The sequence below is a fragment of the Dasypus novemcinctus genome, chromosome 1 (genome assembly GCF_030445035.2).
Source record: "Dasypus novemcinctus isolate mDasNov1 chromosome 1, mDasNov1.1.hap2, whole genome shotgun sequence".
Taxonomy (NCBI): Eukaryota; Metazoa; Chordata; class Mammalia; order Cingulata; family Dasypodidae; genus Dasypus; species Dasypus novemcinctus.
Genome location: NC_080673.1, coordinates 209,165,615 through 209,184,142, shown reverse-complemented (window position 1 = coordinate 209,184,142; position 18,528 = coordinate 209,165,615). Strand labels below are relative to the sequence as shown.

Here is an 18,528-nt window from a genome sequence, read left to right as displayed (position 1 = left end):
AAACTTTTGTACATTGAAGGAAATTTTAATGAAAGTGAAAAAACCTACGGAATGGGAGGAAATAGTTTTAAACCATATTGAGTAAGGGTTTACTATGCAAAATATATAAAGACCTACCTATAAATCAACAACAAAAAGGCAGTCCAATTAAAAGAAAGGCAAAGGGATTGAACAGACATTTCTGCAAAGAAGATATGCAGACAGCCAATGAGCACATGAAAGATGCTCCATATCAGCCTTAGGGAAATGCAAATTAAAACCACAAGACACCTCATCACACCCACAAAGATGGCTGTTATTAAAAGAATGGAAAACTAGGGCTGGAGAGGATGTGGAAAAATTGGAAGTTTGGCCTAATGTTGGTGGGAATGTGAAATGGTACAGACAAAAAGGTAAACAGGGAATTTCCATTTCATCTGGCATTTCCAAAGAGAGTGAAAACAGGTCGCAAACATAAATTTATAACCAGTGTTTATAACTGCATTAATCACAATAGCCAAAAGCTGGAAACAACCCAAATGTCCATTAACTAATGAGTGGATAAGCAAATTGGGGTACATACATACAAATAGTATTCAGCCATAAGGAAAAAATGGTCATGAGACATGCTGCAACATGGAAGAACCTTGCAAACATGCTCAATGAAAAAAGGAAGACATGTAAGAACAAAATTTGTATGTTACCAATTACAAAGAGATGGCTAGAAGAGATAGAAAGCAAATTAGGGGTTCCTAATTAATTTGGGGAATAGGTGGAGAGGTAAGGGGGGGTAAGTGTTTGTAAAAAAAACTTAAAGATCAGGGCTTTCTATCTCAGTGAAATTTCTAGGCATCCAGCGGTGTGGGGCATGTCAAAAGAGCCCTTTAAAGGTGAAGGATAAGCTGTTGGCATCCGACCCCTCCCACAACTGAGAAATTGGCACAATGCCTAGTTGGCCTCTTTGTATTTTGGAGGCAACATCTTCCTTATTTGGGAGTGCTACCCTAGCCCATTTACCAGTTGAGCCCCAAAACACTGCTACCTTTGAGTGGAGACTGGAACAAGAGGCTCTGCAACCGGTCCAAGCTGCTGTGCAAACTGCTCTGCCGCTTGGGCCGCGTGATCCAGCAGATCCATTGGTGCTCTGGAGCCTTTGGCAGGCCCCTAGAGGAGAATCACAATGTAGAGAGTTTGTATAAAAGCTCTGCCATCTGCTGTCCTTTTGAGAAGCAGCTTTTGGCCTGCTACTGGGCCAAGAGACCTGAGTTGCCCTTCATGAACTGGGTGTTGCTTGACCTGCTAAGTCATAATAAAGTTGGGCATGCACAGCAGCACTCCATCGTCAAATGGAAGTGGTATTTAATATATTAATATACAAGATAGGGCTCGAATGGATCCTGAGGGCACAAGTAAGTTACATGAGGAAGTGGCCCAGATGCCCGTGGCTCCCACACCTGCCACATTCCCTTCTCTTTCCAGCTCACACCTGTGGCTTCTTGGGGAGTGCCTTACAATCAGTTGACTGAGGAATAGAAAAATCGGGCCTGTGTTTATAGATCGTTCTGTACTATATACAAGTACCACCTGAAAGTGGACAGCTGCAGCACTGCAGCCCCTTTCTCGGATATCCCTGTAGGACAGTGGTGAGGGCAAATCCATCCAGTGGGCAGAACTGGGAGCGGTGCACCTGGCTGTTCATTTTGCTTAGAATGAGGAATGGCTGGAATTCCTTTGTACACTGATTCATGGGCAGTTGCCAGTGGTCTGGCTGGATGGTCAGGGACTTGGAATGAACATGACTGGAAAATTGGTGACAAAGAGGTCTGTGGAAGAGGTATGTGGATAGACCTTCCTGAGTCGCCAAAAACATGAAGATATTTGTGTCCCATGTGAACTCTTACCAGAGAGTAACTTCAGCACAGGATGATTTTCATCAAGTGGATAAGACAACCCACTCCATGGCTTGCCCTCAGCCTCTGCACAGCCACTCCTGTCATTGCCCAATGGGCTCATAAACAAAGTGGCCATGGTGGTGGGATGGAGGTTCTGCATGGGCTCAGCAACATGGACTTCCCCCATCCGAGGCCGACTTGGCTACAGCCATCACTGAGTGCCCAGTCTGCCAGCAGCAGAGACCCACACCTGATATGGTGCTGTTCCCCAAGGTGACCAGCCTGCTACCTGGTGGCAGGTTGACTACATTGCACCACTTCCACCATGGAAGGGGCAGTGATTTGTTCTAACTGGAGTAGACGCATACTCCAAGTATGGGTGTTTCTTCCCTGAATGCAATGCTTCTGCCAAAACTAACATTCGTGGACTTAAAAAATGCCCTATCCATTGTCCTGGTATTCCACACAGCATTGCTTCTGATCAAGGAACCCATTTAACAGCAGTGGCTTGTGAGAATACGCACATGCTCATGGAATCCACTGGTTTTACCATGTTCCCTTCGTCCTGAAGCAGCAACGTTGATAGAATGGTGGATGGCCTTTTGAGGACTCAATTATGGCTCCTAGTGGATGGCAATACCTTTTAGGAAATCGATATTTAGAGCTGCAAATGCTGTAAATCAGCAACCATTCTATGGTGCTGTTTCTCTCATAGCCAGCATTCAGGGTTCCAGGGACCAGTGGGAAGAAATGGGAGTGGCACCACTCACTCCCCTAGTGACCCACTAGGAAAATTTTGCTTTCTGTACCCACAAGCTCTGCTAGTTTACAAGTCTTAGTTCCAAAACAAGGAGTGCTTCCTCCAGAAGATACAACAGTGATTCCACTGAACTGGAAGTTAGGCTGCTGCTGGACCACTCTGGGCTCCTCAGGCCTCTGAGTCGGCAGGCAATAAAGGGAGTCATTTCCCCTAACCGAGGAGAAATTGGGCTGCAGCTGCACAGTGAAGGTGTGGGGCAGGAGGTCAGCCCCAAGGCATCCCTGAGCTCTGCCTGTCCTGTGATTAAAGCCAGCAGAGGGCTGCAGTTCATCCAGGCAGAACTCCTGATGGCCCAGAGCCTTGAGGAGTGAAGGTGGGGTCACCCCTGGGCCGAGAAGCACCCGCTGAGGGGCCTCCCCCGCAGTGGGAGTATGAGCCATGGAAGCAGGTAGCTGTAAATACCAGCTGGGACCACATGGCCAGTTGTAGAAACAGTGGGCACCACGGTTTTTTGAGTGTTTCTTCCTTATTTTATGAATGTGTTTGTGTTTAGCAAGGATCTTCTGTTTTCTTCCTTTTCTTATTTCTTCATAATATAACATAAGATGTATTAACAGTAGTTAACGTACATCACAGAATATCAAGGAGAAGAGGGAATATCAGCCAAGGACTTTGCGTTCTCCTCTGGGGAGAGGGCAGGTGTGTTTCCAGTTGTACATGGGGCAGTTGTACTATGTTAGGCGGAAGTGTATTTGTTGTCCTTTGTTTGGAGATTCAGTGTGGTTTGAGCACCTGAGCATGCCAGGTGACAAGGGATAGACAGGCTGGTTTCATGGGTCAGCTCGCTAGCCTTTGGTGCCAGTTATGCATTCCACCATGACCTGGGCATCTTGTCGGCGTGGCTGACAGCTACCACTGGTTGGCTTGATGTGAAGGCGACGACTCTCAGCCACCCTCGATAATGCGGGTGGGCCTTGTGCGGTCGTTGAAGGCCTGCAGAGCCGCAATGAGGCGTCCCAGAGACGAGGTGGTCTCCCGGCGCACATGTCTCCCAGTGCTTGTTACTCCCACGTTCCCACTTCTGCCCGCCAGCTGGGTGAAGTGACAGTGCTGCTTTTATTTCCTGCCTCCCTGTGTGGAGTGGGGTTGGACATCTCTCAAAGGGCTTGTTGGTTTTTTTGGTGCCTTCGTTTGTGAATCTTCTTTGCCCACTTTTGTGTTGGCTCATTTGTCTACTTGTTTCATGTTGCTAAACCCATTGCAAATTTCTTCTTCTATTCTGTGGCTGTTGGCTTTCTTCACAGTACTGCCGTTACTCACAGTTTTTCGACTTTAACATAATTCCATTTATCAGTATTTTCCTTTGTGTCTTAAGAAATTTTTCCCTACCTCATGGTCATAAATTCATTCTTCTTTATTTTCTTCTAAAAGAATTTAAAATTTTGCTCTTTACTTAGGTTTTAAGCACCTGGAATTGACCTGTGCATAGTATGAGGTGGACAGGGACCTGCCTTTGTTTTCTTGTTGGGTGACCAGCTGGTTGGTTGGCGTTCACTGCACGGACGCCTCTCGCCCCGACGCTGGCTTTCCACATCCACTCTGGTCCGCTTCTGGGTCCTATTGGGCTCTTGTCTCTCCTTGTGCCGAAACCACAAGGAATTCACTAAACTGCAATTATTTAATTTACCTTTACATCTTGATTTCTGGCAGGGCGAGCCCCTCATTTTTCTTCTTCAAATGTGTCTTGACTAAATTTGGCCCTTTGCTCCTCCAAGTACATTTTTAAAATCACCTTGCCAAAGTCGCTGAACAATCTAGAGTTTTTATTAGAAAATCACTGAATAAATTAAGATTTATTTTGGGAAAAATGAGATCTTGACAAAACCGAGCTTTCTCATCCGTGAACAGGGTGTGTCCGTTCATTCGGGTCTTTACTACCGATCAGTGCAGTCCCACCGCTTCCTCCATGAAGGCTCCGTGTGCTTGTAGGCTCCTGAGAGTCCTTGGTACCACTTGCTTCATTGTGAATAGTGTAATTTTTTTAAATCGCATTTACTAATTGTTGCTGGTTTTTAGGAGTTGTCAGTTTTTGCATAAAGATTTTCTATCCAGAAAGTGTGGCAAACTCTCTTGCAAGTTTTGATCATCAGTGGATTCTTGTGAATTTTCTAGCACTGCTTCCCTAGAGACATACTATACTCAACTAAGTGCGAGGAAAGCTTTTTTTGGAAAAGTGAGTCCTGATTGGTGTGTGGGCTGGGAGGGCAGGGGGTGGACATTTCAGTCCCTAAGTCTTACATGCCAAGACCAGAACACGCATGGCTGTCCTTCATGTGTATCTTGCAAGTGAGCACACCCTGGTGAGCTGTCCCAGGAAGCAGTTCTTGCCATGGCGAGGCTCCTGGGAGTGTAAAATGTGCAGCCACTTTGAAAAGCAGATTGGCAACTTCTTTAGCAGTTGAACATTAAATTTGCCCTGTGGCCCAGCAATTCCTCTGCGTATGTGCCCTAGAGAAGTAAAAGGCCTCTTGGACCCAGTGCCCACAGCAGCTGAGTCTGGAAGCCCCCAGATGTCCATCAGCTGCTGAGCAGAGAGCAGCTGTGGTGCACCATACAGCCAGCCCAGATGGGTGGGCCGGAGGGGTGGGCTGCGGCGAGGTGGGCTTGGGGGCAGCTGCCAGGCTGGGGCTGGGTGCGCTCGTGCCTTCTCCCCCGCTGCTTCCTGCACCGCAGCCTCCTGCGCCTGCGGCCGTGCTGCACGGGCCCCCGCCCTCCCGTGGCACGCGGCTGCTCGTGCAGGAGCAGGCCAGGCGGCTGGGGAGTCGTGTTGACTCACCTGCGTTCAAGGGCCTGTGTGCGGGAGGTGCGTGACGGTGGAGGGCGCGTCTGAGCCAGTGTGGGCTCCTCAGTTCAGGAACTCTCCTGGGTGCTTCTGGGTTTAGAAGTGTTTCTCCTTATGCTTAAGCTTTTTTCTTAAAGTCTTCTTTATCTAATATTAATGTCATATGTCACTGGTTTTTTTGGGTTTTTGCCTTTTTTCTGTTTTTAAAAATATGTCTTAAAACTTTAATGGTGTAGAGCTGGATATTTTTATTTATTCCCCGCCCACCCACCCCTTGCGACTTGCATGCTGTCTGCTCTCTGTGTACATTTGCTGCACCCTCTTCTGCATTTTTGCTTGTCTCCCTTTTTGCTGTGTCACCTTGCTGAGTCGGCTCTCCGCAGCGCTTGTGGGCCAGCGGCACTCCACAGTGCCCGGGCCGGCAGCTCTGCACAGCGTGCGGGCGAGGCTGCCTTCACCAGGAGGCCCCGGGACACGAACCCAGGGCCTCCCATGTGGAAGACGGGAACCCAGCTGATTGAGCCACGGCCGCTTCCCTAGAGCTGGATTTTTTAACTCAAATCAGTTAATTTCACTGGTATTTTATTTTTCTATAACTGTGGCTACTGGTAAAGTTCTTTCTGCTTTATTTTGTGCTTTCTGTTTATTTTTTTAATCTCTTTTCCCCTTACTGGTTTGCAAGCTGTATTTCTATTTTATTTATTTTAGTGGTTACAGTATTTTTGAAGAGTATTTGCTTTTTTAAAAAAGCCCAAAGGTAACATGTCCCTCCCTTTCTCCCCAATTACACGAGGACCTTGGCTCACTCTCCGTGATTGCTGCCCCGTGCCCCAGGCCTCATCCTCACACACACACACCCCCATACCCCAGGGCCTCGTCCTCACCCCACCCCCGTGCCCCAGGCCTCATCCTCACACACACACACCCGTACCCCAGGGCCTCGTCCTCACCCCCACCCCCCCCCCGTGCACCCCAGGCCTCATAATTAACACCCCCCCCATACCCCAGGCCTCGTCCTCACCCCCCTCCATACCCCAGGCCTCATCCTCACACACACCCCGTGCCCCAGGCCTCATCCTCACACCCACCCCCGTACCCCAGGGCCTCGTCCTTACCCCCCCGTGCACCCCAGGCCTCGTCCTCTCTCCCCCCCGTGCCCCAGGGCCTCGTCCTCACCCCCCCCCCACCGTGCCCCAGGCCTCATCCTCACCCCCCCCACCCCAGGGCCTCGTCCTCACCCCCCCCCATACCCCAGGCCTCGTCCTCACCCCCCCCCCATACCCCAGGCCTCGTCCTCACCCCCCCCATGCCCAGGGCCTTGTCCTCACCACCCCGTACCCCAGGCCTCGTTCTCGCTCACCCCAGCTGTCCCTGCCACCTGCGCAGACCCGCAGTGCTGCGTGCGCCCACTTCCTGCCTGTCACCTCCCCTGCCTGCGTGGCTCCTTTCCTCTTGAACTACATCTTTTCCTTGTTACTTTCTGTTTTTCTTTGTAAATGGCTCCTTTAGTTTCCGCCACTTTGCACCCCAAGGGGGCTTTCTCAGCAGTTCCCATGCTCTGGGGCCCTTTGTCTCCTGTGCTCCACGCGTCTCGGGATCCCCGCTTTCTTCTTGGGAGGTCCGTGCCCCGCCACGCTCTGATCGCCCTGGACTGTGGATCCTCCAGAAGGTAACCCAGAACGTTCAGAAGCCGCGCCTCTGCTCTGGAATCCTCTCTTGGCAGCCGTCCTCCTTCCAGCCAAGTGCACTGGGCACCTGCACCAAAGTTACTCACGCCTGCCCCAGGCTTGCCGTTTGTCCTTCTGCCTCACATTCGCAAAGCCCTCAGCACGGCCTGGGGGTGGCTCCACGGTCCCCACTGCCTACAGGCTTTCAGAACAAGGTCCTTGTCTTTGTCGGTTTCATTTCAGAGGGTAACATAGTGTCAAAAATAGAAATTCCGGGAAGCAGATGTGGTTCACCTGATAGAGCGTCCACCTACCACATAGGAGGTCCAGAGTTCAAACCCAGGGCCTCTTGACCATATGGTGAGCTGGCCCATGCGCAGTGCTGATGCGCACAAGGAGTGCCATGCCATGCAGGGGTGTCCCCCACATAGGGGAGCCCCACACGCAAGGAGTGCGCCCCTCAAGGAGAGCGGCCCATGCAAAAGAAGGTTCAGCCTGCTCAGAGTTGGCGCCGCACACACAGAGATCTGGTGCAGCAAGACGACGCAACAAAAAGAGACACAGAGTCCCAGTGCCGCTGACAAGAATACAAGTGGACACAGAAGAACACACAGCGAATGGACACAGAGAGCAGATAACTGGGCGGGGAGGGAAGAGAAATAACTAAGAAATAAATCTTTAAAAAAATAAAAGAATAAAAATTCTTTATTTTATAATATTACGTTAACAAAACAACAGTGTCAGGTTATATTTTACAAAACGGCAAGCAAACAATTAACAGGTTTTCACGTAACATGTAAAACGATTAAAATTCTTTTTCTGTAGCTTCAAGGTTAAAGCCAAGTTCTGATTTTTTTAAAACGTCCGCACTGGGGGATGTAACTGTGCTCCTGCGTATCTGCTCGTGTCCCTGGAGGGAAGCGGAGGCCCTCAGCCGCTCACAGGTGTGCCCTTTCTCCCCAGGTCAGCATCTGCCTGGAGTGCAACAGCAGCAAGCTGCGGGGGCTGAAGCGCAAGTGGATCCGCTGCTCAGCCCAGGCCACCGTCTTGCACCTAAAGAAGTTCATTGCCAAAAAGCTTAACCTCTCATCTTTTAATGAGGTAATAGTGATTTCTCATTTGCAAAAGTGACACCTTTAAAAATTTGTGTTTGGTTTTCCTTTTTTACAACTTTGTTTAGGAATTTTAAATGCAGTCCCCAGGGTGTGACTGGGAAGGGCTTGAGGACTGATGGGCCAGCCTCGAGGTCCTGAGCGGGCACTGAGGCCCCGTGAGTGCGCCAGATCCCCGCCCCTCCCCCCCCCCGCAGAGGCGCTTTGCAGCACGCCGCTGTCCAGTGGCCAGCGGTGTCCAGGCTTGCAGTGTGAGGGGACCCGGAGCAGGGGCTTGGAGGAAGCAGGGAGTGTGTGCAGGAGACTGAAAGAGGGGGCTGCAGGGGCAGCCCTCCCACCCGGCCTCGGGCAGCAGAGGGAGTGGACGTGGCTCCTCTGCAGCCCTCAGGAGGGCCCTGCTGGCCCCGGGGAGCAGCCGGGGGCCCACCCCTGCTCTTCAGAGCCTCCCAGGGGCCCTGTCTTTGGGAGGCGTTAGCTCTTCTTTCAGCAGATACTTACTTGAGCAGCAGTTTTCTGTGCTTTGCTGTACAGGGAAGAAGGACACAGGATGGGTCCTCTCAGTGGGCGTGTGGATGGATGGATGGACAGAAGAAGGATGGGTGGATGGACGGATGGACAGGTAGATAGGTAGATGGATGATTGGATGTGGGATGGGTGAATGGATAAGATACTTTGAAGCAGTGACAATTGCTGAGAATAATAAAACCTGGACAGGAAGCAGATGTGGCTCAAGCAGTTGGGTGCCTGCCTACCACACAGGATGTCCCAGGTTCAGTTCCCATTGCCTCCTAAAAAAAAAAGAGCACACAACGAGCAGACAGCAAGCACAAACGAGAGTGGGGAGAAATAAATAAAGTAAATCTTTTTTTAAAAAAAGCAAACCTGGGACCTGGCAGTGTGCAGTAGGGCTGGTGGATTGAGGGTTATGTGAGCACAGATGTTACTGGGGAGCCTCCCAAGGTGTGGGCACTTACACTGACCTGTGAAGTGCAGTGGGAGCTCGCCATGCACAGGTAAGTGCAAGAGGAGGCACTGTAGGGCCTGAGCAGGGAGCACGTCCGAGGTATGTTAGAAGATCCCTCAAGCTGTGTGTGGAAAATGGAGTGTTGGGGACAAAAATGAAAACAGGTGAGGCCAGGTGGAGAGTCAGGGGGTAGGGTCCTGCCGTAGCCCCAGAGAGAGAGATCAGGGTGGGGGCAGCAGGACAGAGAGAAGTGGACACTTGAAACCTGTTCTGAGTGAGAGCCATGGGGGCTTGCTGGTGGGTCTGCATGGAGCAGCAGCGGGGGTGCAGGTTGGCACAGCCCCCCTCTCGCGGGGAGGGCCCCCCATCTCAGAGGGAGGGCCCCGTCTTGCAGGCAGGGCCCCCATCTCGCAGGCAGGGACGCTTCTGCATTCCGGGGCCCAGGTGGACCTCAGGCCCAGGGGATCCAGGGCTGCCAGCGAGAGGGCGGGGGGCCTCGGCCTGTGCTGTCCCCAGTCAGAGGTCAGGGCTGCGAGCAGGAGGTGCAGCTGGTGCTCATGGAAGAAACTGAGGCCGGGCGGCTGTGGTGGGGGCACGCACCGGCAGGTGGGGCTGAGGCAGGAGCAGGCGAGGAGAGCGTGGAGGGCCCTCGGCAGGCGCTGGTTGTTCTGGTCTGTTCGCTTCTTCACGATGCGCAGAAGTGGAACAAAGCGGTGCTGGTGAGTGGGGCAGAGGGCAGGGACGCTGCGCTCGTGTCTGATGGGGTGGTGCGGGCGCGGGTGGCCACCAGCGTGGGGACCTTGAAGATGCCCAGAGGGGCGTTGGGGCCACGGAGGCCCAGAGCCAGGGCTGTGGCACTTACCCCGCGCGGCGGTCAGCTCCGCAGCCCGGGAGGACCCTGCCCGCACGGTCTTCAGCCCCTGGTCCCTGGCTGGGGACGCCTCGCTCCCTCAGCCACGTCGTGGTGACCACGAGTGCAGAGGTATCAGTCCCTCCGCGCTCTGGAGGGACAAAGAGGCAGGCGGACGGACAGGGGGAAGTCAAGGCGTTCCAGCCTGCTGCGGCCTGGGCAGCCCGGCAGTGGTCCGGTGGGAGGTGGGGCCAGGGCACCCTGAGGGGAGGCCACCAGCCCCGCCCAGAGGATGTGGCCAGGGCTGAGGCCGGGCAGTGCAGGAGCAGCGGGGGCGGGCGCCGTCCTGCCCTGCGGCCGGGGCCTGCGCAGGCCTGGGAGCCTGTCCAGCGGGGGCGGGCGCCGTCCTGCCCTGCGGCCGGGGCCTGCGCAGCCCTGGGAGCCTGTCCAGCGGGGGCGGGCGCCGTCCTGCCCTGCGGCCGGGGCCTGCGCAGGCCTGGGAGCCTGTCCAGCGGGGGCGGGCGCCGTCCTGCCCTGCGGCCGGGGCCTGCGCAGGCCTGGGAGCCTGTCCAGCGGGGGCGGGCGCCGTCCTGCCCTGCGGCCGGGGCCTGCGCAGGCCTGGGAGCCTGTCCAGCGGGGGCGGCGCCGTCCTGCCCTGCGGCCGGGGCCTGTCCAGGCAGCGGGGCCTGTCCACTGGGCCCGGCTTCCGCCTCGGCACGGGGCAGACAGAAGCGGATGAACGGCCGTACCGCTGTCTTCATCCCCGCGCGTGTATCCGTTTTGGAGACACTAGCAGGTTTATTTTTGAAGCTGGTCTAACTGGAAGCTGAGCTGTTCCCTGGTGGAGCCCATGGCTGGAGGGAGGCTGGGCCAGGGGTGGGGGCCCCCCTGAGTCGGTCTCTCTCCCGCCTAGCTGGACATCCTGTGCAACGAGGAGATCCTCGGCAAGGACCACACGCTCAAGTTCGTAGTCGTCACTAGGTGGAGATTCAAGGTGAGGAGGACGCGGGGCCTGGCGGCAGCGAGCTGCATTCCATTTTCAGGATCTGCTGTAAATGGGAGCCACTTTTCTGTGCATATTTTTTTCCAAGAACTTAAAGATCATGCTTTGGTTATAGGGGGATTTTCGTGAAAGAAAGTAGTCTCAGAAGTCAACTCCAGGACCCCCCTCAGCCCTGCCCGAGTTCTGAGTCAGAGCCGCCTTCGCGCGCCAGGCGCAGGCGCATCTTGGGAGCACAGGAGGATGTGGTGGTGGGTGGGACGGGGTGGGCCCGAGTCGAGGGTCCCGCGCTCAGCCTCAGCCGCTTTCGGAGCAGGAGCAGGGGCCGAGCTGCGGTTGCTGGTGTGTCTGCTGTGCTGAGGGGCCAGGCGCCTCCTTGCAGCTCGAGGTCTGGCCAGCGTCCACCTCCAGGAGGCCAACTGCCCAGGCAGGAGGGGCTGAAGAGCCGCCGGGGGTGCCCTCAGGACGGTTCACGGCCCAGGGCGAGGGAGTGAGGGAAGGGGAAGAGGGAGGAGGGTGGGGAAGGCAGAGGGCTGCCGGTGGAGGGAGGTGGTGCCCTTTCCTGGCTCAGCTGAGTGCCCTGCGGTGGCTGGGCTAAGCGGTGGGAGCGATGCGCTCCTGAGGAGGTCCAGGTCGCTCCTGAGGAGGTCCAGGTCGCCGTGACGCCGCCCCTGAAGGCTCGGTGTTCCGGGCTGGAGCAGCGAGCCACACGGCAGCGTCTCCCGGCCGCGCTCTTCCCAGTCGGGCTGGCTCCAGCGTCCGGCCTGCTTCCTCTGGCTCCCCGTCTGGGTTCCGCTCTCCAGAGGACTGCAGGATAGGACTAAGACCCATCCCGCTAGGGGCCCACCATACCTGAGGCCGCCTCATCTGAGGTCCTATGTGCAGTGGGTCCACACCCACGGCAGTGGCAAGTTTAAGACCCTGCTTTTCTGGGGCATGTACAGCTCCAAACCACCCCCCTCCACCTCTGGACCCCAAAAAGACATATTTTTTCTATATGCAAAAGACATCTGTTCCATCTCAGGATAGAGAAAGCTTCAGTCCCTTGAGAAGCAGGCTCCGTACAAAGCCTCGTCCCAGTGGCTATGGTGTGGTCCACCCTGGGGCACCCTGAGAATGGGGCACCTGCTTCTGATACACAAGGAGGTCAGCCATAGGGTAGAGGAACACAGGCCACAGCCCCAAACGTTTCCGGAACCCAGGGCAAGCTCCGTGTTAGATTTCAAGGTCTGAGAGTCGTCTCCAGAACGATGTTTTGTCCTTTGGCCTGATGGCATGGCTGCCCCACCCCTTCCGGTAGTCTTCCCACACACCGGGGTACAGGCTCTGCATGAGCACGGAGGCAGCCACAGGGAGGAACCCCCTTCCACACACATGGGCACCGCTCTCTCAGCCCCAGGAGGCCTGTGGCCCTGCCCTTGGGGCCGCGTCCCGCTGCTCTCCGTGGCCCGTGGCAGTGTTTCCACTCACGCGGGTCTTGCAGACCTTGCCACCTTCGCACGTAGTTCACGAGCCCCGGCCGTCAGGCAGAAGGGGTTCCCCAGGTCCTGGATAGCTGCACCTCCAACCCCGACTTCCATGGAAACTGAGGCCGGCCCCCAGGCCCATTCCCAGGGGCTCGCTCTCCAGCCTCAGAGCAAACTGTCTGGCAGGCTCACGGTTTTCCAAACCTCCGACTTCTAGTGTCTTTGTGTCCAGTTCTCAAGTTACCCCTTTCCTCTCTTCATTTCGTTATAACCTGCAAGGAAAAACCAGACTGTACTTTCCACATTTGGCTTGGAAATCTCAGCTAAATATGCAAGTTCTCCACTCTCGATTTCTGCCGAGTCCTCTGCCTCTTGTCCACTAGGGCCGCCTTTCCTCCAGCGTCCCGTCCACAGTCATCACGTCCACCTCAGGCCTTTGAAGTCCCTGGCGTCCGTCTCTCCCCAGCACACCCCAGAGCCCCGGGCCTTTCCCTCGGCACCCAGTTCTTCCCCGCTGCTCCCCTTGGCCCGTGCCGAGGCCGCGTCCACACCTTCTGGTGTTTGGAGCGGCAGCGCCCGCTCTCCTCTAACCCCGCTTCAGCTTCCTGGGCTGCTCAGGAAGACGCCGAGCCATGGGCTGTGTGACCTCCGTGGTGCGCGCAGTTCCAGACCTCACGGAGGGCAGTGGAGAGGGCAGCAGACGGCAGGCAGGGCCGGGGAGCCAGCTCTCAGCCCGTGCAGGCGCTGGGCGTGTCCTGCAGCAGCAGCTGTCCCCATGAGGACGGCAGCCACATCTGGTCTTCTGTTTTACAGAAAGCACCTCTACTGCTGCATTACAGGCCCAAGATGGACTTGCTGTGAGCGGCCGGAGGGCCCAAGGGGACCGCCGCAGATGTGCCCTTCCCCGGGCTCCTGGGCGGGCGTGGCCACAGGACGCTGGAGAGCGCCGCCCGGGCCGTGCGGACAGACTCCTGGACAGAGAATATTTATACCCTTTTGTATGAGAGAATTCCCAGCTCAACGAGACACTACCAGCACCGCGTTTACAGACGGAGACACTTCACAGCCTCGCGCACCCAGCGCCCCTGCGTCAGGCCCACGCCGGTCACGGAGTGGCGGCAGCTCAAAGAAAAGTCGCCTCCCGACACACGTTGCTTTGTTTGCTTTCCAGGTCTTGAAAATCTTAATTCATTTCTGTTTAGTTTATGAATTAGGTTCATGATAAGCCTCAAAAACACTTAGACGTCTATTGAATCCTCCTAAGTTATTGAAAAATTCCTTTTTCTCGGTGAATGATGATATTTATGTTGCCTTTAATTTCCTGAAGACTTAGAAAATATGTAAAAATTTAACTTAAAAGCAAACCAAAAGAGGTTCCCCTTACTGTTATGATTTATCCATAGTATTTAAATTTCCACATTATAAAATATAACAGAGCAGTAACTCCCCTAACTTGCCTTTGTTCAAGGTTCCTGGGCCCGTTGCCTCCCGCGGCCCAGGGCAGGCTTGGGCCGGGCAAGGTCCTGACGTGAGGGGCAGCTCCTCCCACCAGCAGGACACGCTGCCCACCCAAACAGGTTCACGTCTGCCATCCCAAGGTGGTTTTACCAGCGTAACCCTTGTTTGCAGAACAATTCTTGTTTTAAAAATCTTTTATTATTAAAAGGGCATGAATTGCTCAGTGACATTCTTCAGTATCCCCTTTATTCGTCCCCAGTTTCATTTTGCTGAGAGAGGTGGTGACGCTTGCGTTCTTTCATTTAAGAGCCTGATTGAGCAGGTGCTGTCCTGCGCGGCGCTGCCGACCTCGTCGGGGTGATACTTGCTGGACAAGCTGGCAGGTTTGCACACGCCCCAGCTGCCTGCACCGCTTTCACCCGTAGAGGCGGCGGGTTTCTGGGTGAGCAACAGCCCCGATGCCCGGCCAGGGGAGCCGTCCGTGGGCTCCATGGCTGCTCTTCCTGGGAATGCGAAGCCGCGGTGCTGGCCAGGCCGGTCGAGTGAGCGCCCGTGGTCGGTGGAAGCTGCTTTTCTGGTCACTTGATAACCCAAAAGCACCAGCCCGTCAGTTTGCACTTTGTTAGCCCCTCTCTCCTCCCACGTTACATTTTTGTCAAATTAGAGAATCAACCATTTGCCAGCACGAGAACGTTTGTTCTTTAAGTAAACCCCTCGGCCTGCGTAAAGGCAAGGACACGAGGGGAAAGGGCACGCGTTCCCACGGCCCCAGCTCCGCCCCGCGCTGCCCCCAAGGCCTTCAGCGGTGAGAGGTGGTCGAGCCCTCTTCATTCCCCGCCCGCTCTATGGGATAAGCCCTCTGGCCCCGGCCCCCGCCAGGTGCCCAGGCTTCCTTCGAGCAGGGAGCCGCCCTGCGTGGTGGCCCAAGAGCTGGGCTTTTCAGGAAGCATTTCACTTCACTGACTAGGATTTTTTCTTGAATTTGTTGTGGAAGTTATAGCCGGGCTCATCAACCTTCAGTGTTTGGTTGTTTTTTTTCTTCTGCTTCCTATTTCATAAATACAAAATGTTGGAGGCAACCACTAATGAGACCTAATTTTAGTTTTGAGAAAAAACATTCAAATTCATTCAATCAAAGTGACTTTAATGTAAGGCCTTTTTAAAACACAAAAAAAATTCTTCGATAAAATTGGTCAAAATTACCTTTTTTTTAAAGCCCATTAACTTCCAGTACTGCTTGAGTTATTCAATTACCTAAGCTTGCTATTCATCCAAATCATTTTTTAGAGTTACTATACAAGGGTTTAATGAGTAGATGTATATGAGTAAATATTACCTGTCTACCTCAAAATATGTATACTGCTGAAGCATTCTGTAAAACCATATATTATTACGACGCAATTTTAACATTAGAATTTGGGTATTTTCCTGTGTGGTGAAACTGAGGAAGGGTTAACAGTGTGAACATCCATGTCCAAATAAGATGAACTCACAGTTCAGATGAAACTTTATGTTGCTATAATAATCGCATAATATATATTTGTAACTTTGTAGCTCTCTTTGAAATCACTTGAACTTGCTATGGTGCTAAGCTGATAGTTAAATACCGAGGCGGGGAGAAGGTGAAGCTGGTGTTGACATCTCCAGCTGGTCACTGGTCCTTATTGTGTAATTCTGCTTTTGTAATTTTGTTACCCTGATAAAACCTCAGCTGCAAAAGTACCTATTTTTCTAAAATTTGAGCATGTCAGACGATCTCCTTGGTGAGCTCTGCCTCTTGGTTGCGCTCTGTCGCCTTACGCGGTCTGGGGAGCGGGGTCAGGGAGCCCTGCCGCCAGAGCGCTGCTTCCAGGCGTCTGGTTTCATTTCTCTTAAGTGTTCATTTACCATCAAAAGGCTGAATTTCATTTCCCTCCAGCATGAAATCCAGGGTCAATTAGTGATGGGACCCTATTAAGTCTTTTTTTTTTTTTTTTTTTACAGATGGAGTTACTGTGAAGTAGTTTTCACAACTGTTTATGCTGGTAAAACAGACGCTGTTTGAGTGTCTTACCATGCCGTCTTCAGCAGCAGTGGGACTAATGGCCCAGCAGATAGTCTCATTAGCCACAGTTTTCATGAAAATAGAAAATGCAGATAGAATATATAATATTGAATTTAAGATTTGGGGGGTTAAAAAAGAAACTTAACTTTATAAAATTATTTATTCTATTTTAAGCCTTCTATCCTATTTTCCCATCCAATCTTTTGGTGTCAGTGGCCCAGCTTTATTTACAGGCATATAAAATGAAATTGTGAGATGTTTTGCAAGCTTCTTCTTTTTACTTTGAGTAGCTTTTAATTTGTATGTTTTTGTTTCCTATGGATGAAGAGCATTTTTATGCTTTTGTGCAATAGGTTCACACATGAATATATTAGTCGTGTTTAAACTATAATGTAGCATCTGTTCTGCTGAATGGAAGTGGAATTCAAAATTTGTACATTCAGCTATTTGGTTTTTCCTTCTTCATTGTTATTATTACAAGAATGCTAGCTTCAGGATTGTGTGTGTGTGTGCGTGTACCTGTGCAAGCACGACCTGTCAGCAGTAGTTGACCGTATGTGATTGGGTGGCAGCCACAATCCTGCCCAAAAGACCCAGGCCTGCAGGTGGGCTCGAGCGCCACAGACTGCAGGTGCGTCAGTGCTGACCACACAGGCTCCAGGGCCCCAGCGCGCCGCCTCTGATCCTGCTTGTGGCATGCGCAGTCTTTGGAGATTCATTGGGAGGTTTTTCTAAAACAAGATATATAGGACGATATTTTACAGTGATTTGAAATGTGTCATTGGATTAAATGTTCTAGGAACAAGCCAACTGATTTATATATTGTATATGAATATTTGATATGTTCTCTAAACATTGAAAAATACATTCAATGCAAACAGCTAAATTCGCAAAAAATTCACATTTCTCTGTTTCCTCAGGAAATGATTAAAGCTCTGCCACATCACATGTGACCTTAACATGATAAACCAATGCATTTCTTGGCCTTGGTATTTAAATAAACCAAGTGAATGAATTGGGGTAAGTAGATTAGAAGTCCATCATTCAAATTTTTGCCTGTAAGGCAGAGAACGGAGTGAGGCACCAGCCCTCAGCTTCTTGGGCGCCAGCCTTGAGTCTCCGCATTGAGGCAGAAGGGGCCACAGGAGCCACTTGGCTCTTTGTCACCATCACGTGCCATTCACCTACAGCCAAGAGTGCATTTGGAGACCAGACTTAAGTTCAAATGTCATCTAAAGGATATGTGTAGCGTTAGTGTAAATGTCTATTCCAACAACTTAATTGGATATAAGGAAAACATTTTCTTCCCAAATGGAATTCATTTAGGATTAAGGGACAATAGTCCAACCACTAAGCCTTTATCATCAGTGTATGGCAAAATAAAGAGATGAAGGTTATCACCGCTTATGGAAATGATCTTTCAGATACATATTTTTGACTGTTTAATTTAAAAGTTTACATTTTTTATGCTTTGCATTGGTGTGTAATTTTTGTACTATTGGTGGCTAGTTTTTGTCTAAAATCTTTTTTGGAATATTGCTTAAATGTTTTGATTTTATGATAGTGAAGCTTGTATCCAGTGTTTTGCCAATTAATATTATATGCTTGTAATAAAAGCAAAAAGAAAACAACTATAATTCTTTCAGGCTGAAAATTTATTGTCTAAAATGTTTGTATGCACAGAAGAAAAATGATTTGTTTGTGTAAAAGAGTGTAACGAAAGCACCACAGGTGCTGGTATACACCGGGGACAGTCCTCACCCTAGTGTCACGTGCGCACACCCACACTTGTGTGCTACTCCTCACCCCTCCTTATAGGTTGGCCATCTCCACTGCATTGATCCACGTGGCATTTGTACAACGTCACCGTGGGTGTAAAACTTGAGTTGAAGTCATCCAGTGTTTGGACCAGTGGTGTGTAAGAAACAAATACAAAATTCATGCTGGTTGTCTATTTGCTTGGAGAAAGAGAATTTCCTTTGGTTTGAGGCTGGGTATGCCAATGAAAATACTGTCTTTTACTAAGTGGTCAAGTTGCTATTCTTGTAGATGAATTGACTGAAAGACTAATGTTCTATTTTACTATATTAGACACTGAGCAAAAAGGTAAGTACCACAACCAAACTAATTTTTAAAGGTTAATTAATATAAAGCAATCTTGTTTATTACTCTGGCAGAAAATCTGAGGATACTGGAGTTGAAAGGAAGGGAAAATAGGATGAAAATTCTCTCACAAGCTTAAGACCATTAAACATTAAGGAAAAGCTTAGTGTTAAGAAATTGATTTAACATTGAATGGTCATTTTATTTGTTTTCAGTAAATCATTTGTTCCATCTTATGGATATCACGATATTAGTTGAAACTATATGTAAACGTTTTTGTTTATTTACATGTTAGTGTAAACCGCAGAGAAGTTGGTAGTAATGTCAGTTTTAAAAATTAGATCATGTTTGCTGGTTTTTATGTAGATTTAAAGGACTGTCTCCTCTACAC

The 18,528-nt window shown here is 51.5% G+C and overlaps 1 protein-coding gene across 10 annotated transcripts in view; it reads left to right on the top strand.

Annotated features, from left to right (window-relative positions):
- Positions 1–17,671, top strand: part of PCGF3 (polycomb group ring finger 3) — an 83,251-nt gene extending 65,580 nt beyond the window's left edge. For 3 of the 10 annotated variants that reach the window (XM_058301968.2, XM_071217770.1, XM_071217767.1), the window contains 3 exons: positions 8,104–8,241; positions 10,980–11,060; positions 13,346–17,671. In XM_058301968.2, the coding sequence (XP_058157951.1) occupies positions 8,104–8,241; positions 10,980–11,060; positions 13,346–13,393 (267 nt within the window). In that variant the 3' untranslated portion in view covers positions 13,394–17,671. The remainder of the gene's footprint in view (positions 1–8,103; positions 8,242–10,979; positions 11,061–13,345) is intronic. The other 7 variants (XM_071217773.1, XM_071217775.1, XM_071217760.1 and 4 more) reach the window with 5 other exon arrangements.
- The last annotated feature ends 857 nt before the right edge of the window (positions 17,672–18,528 follow it).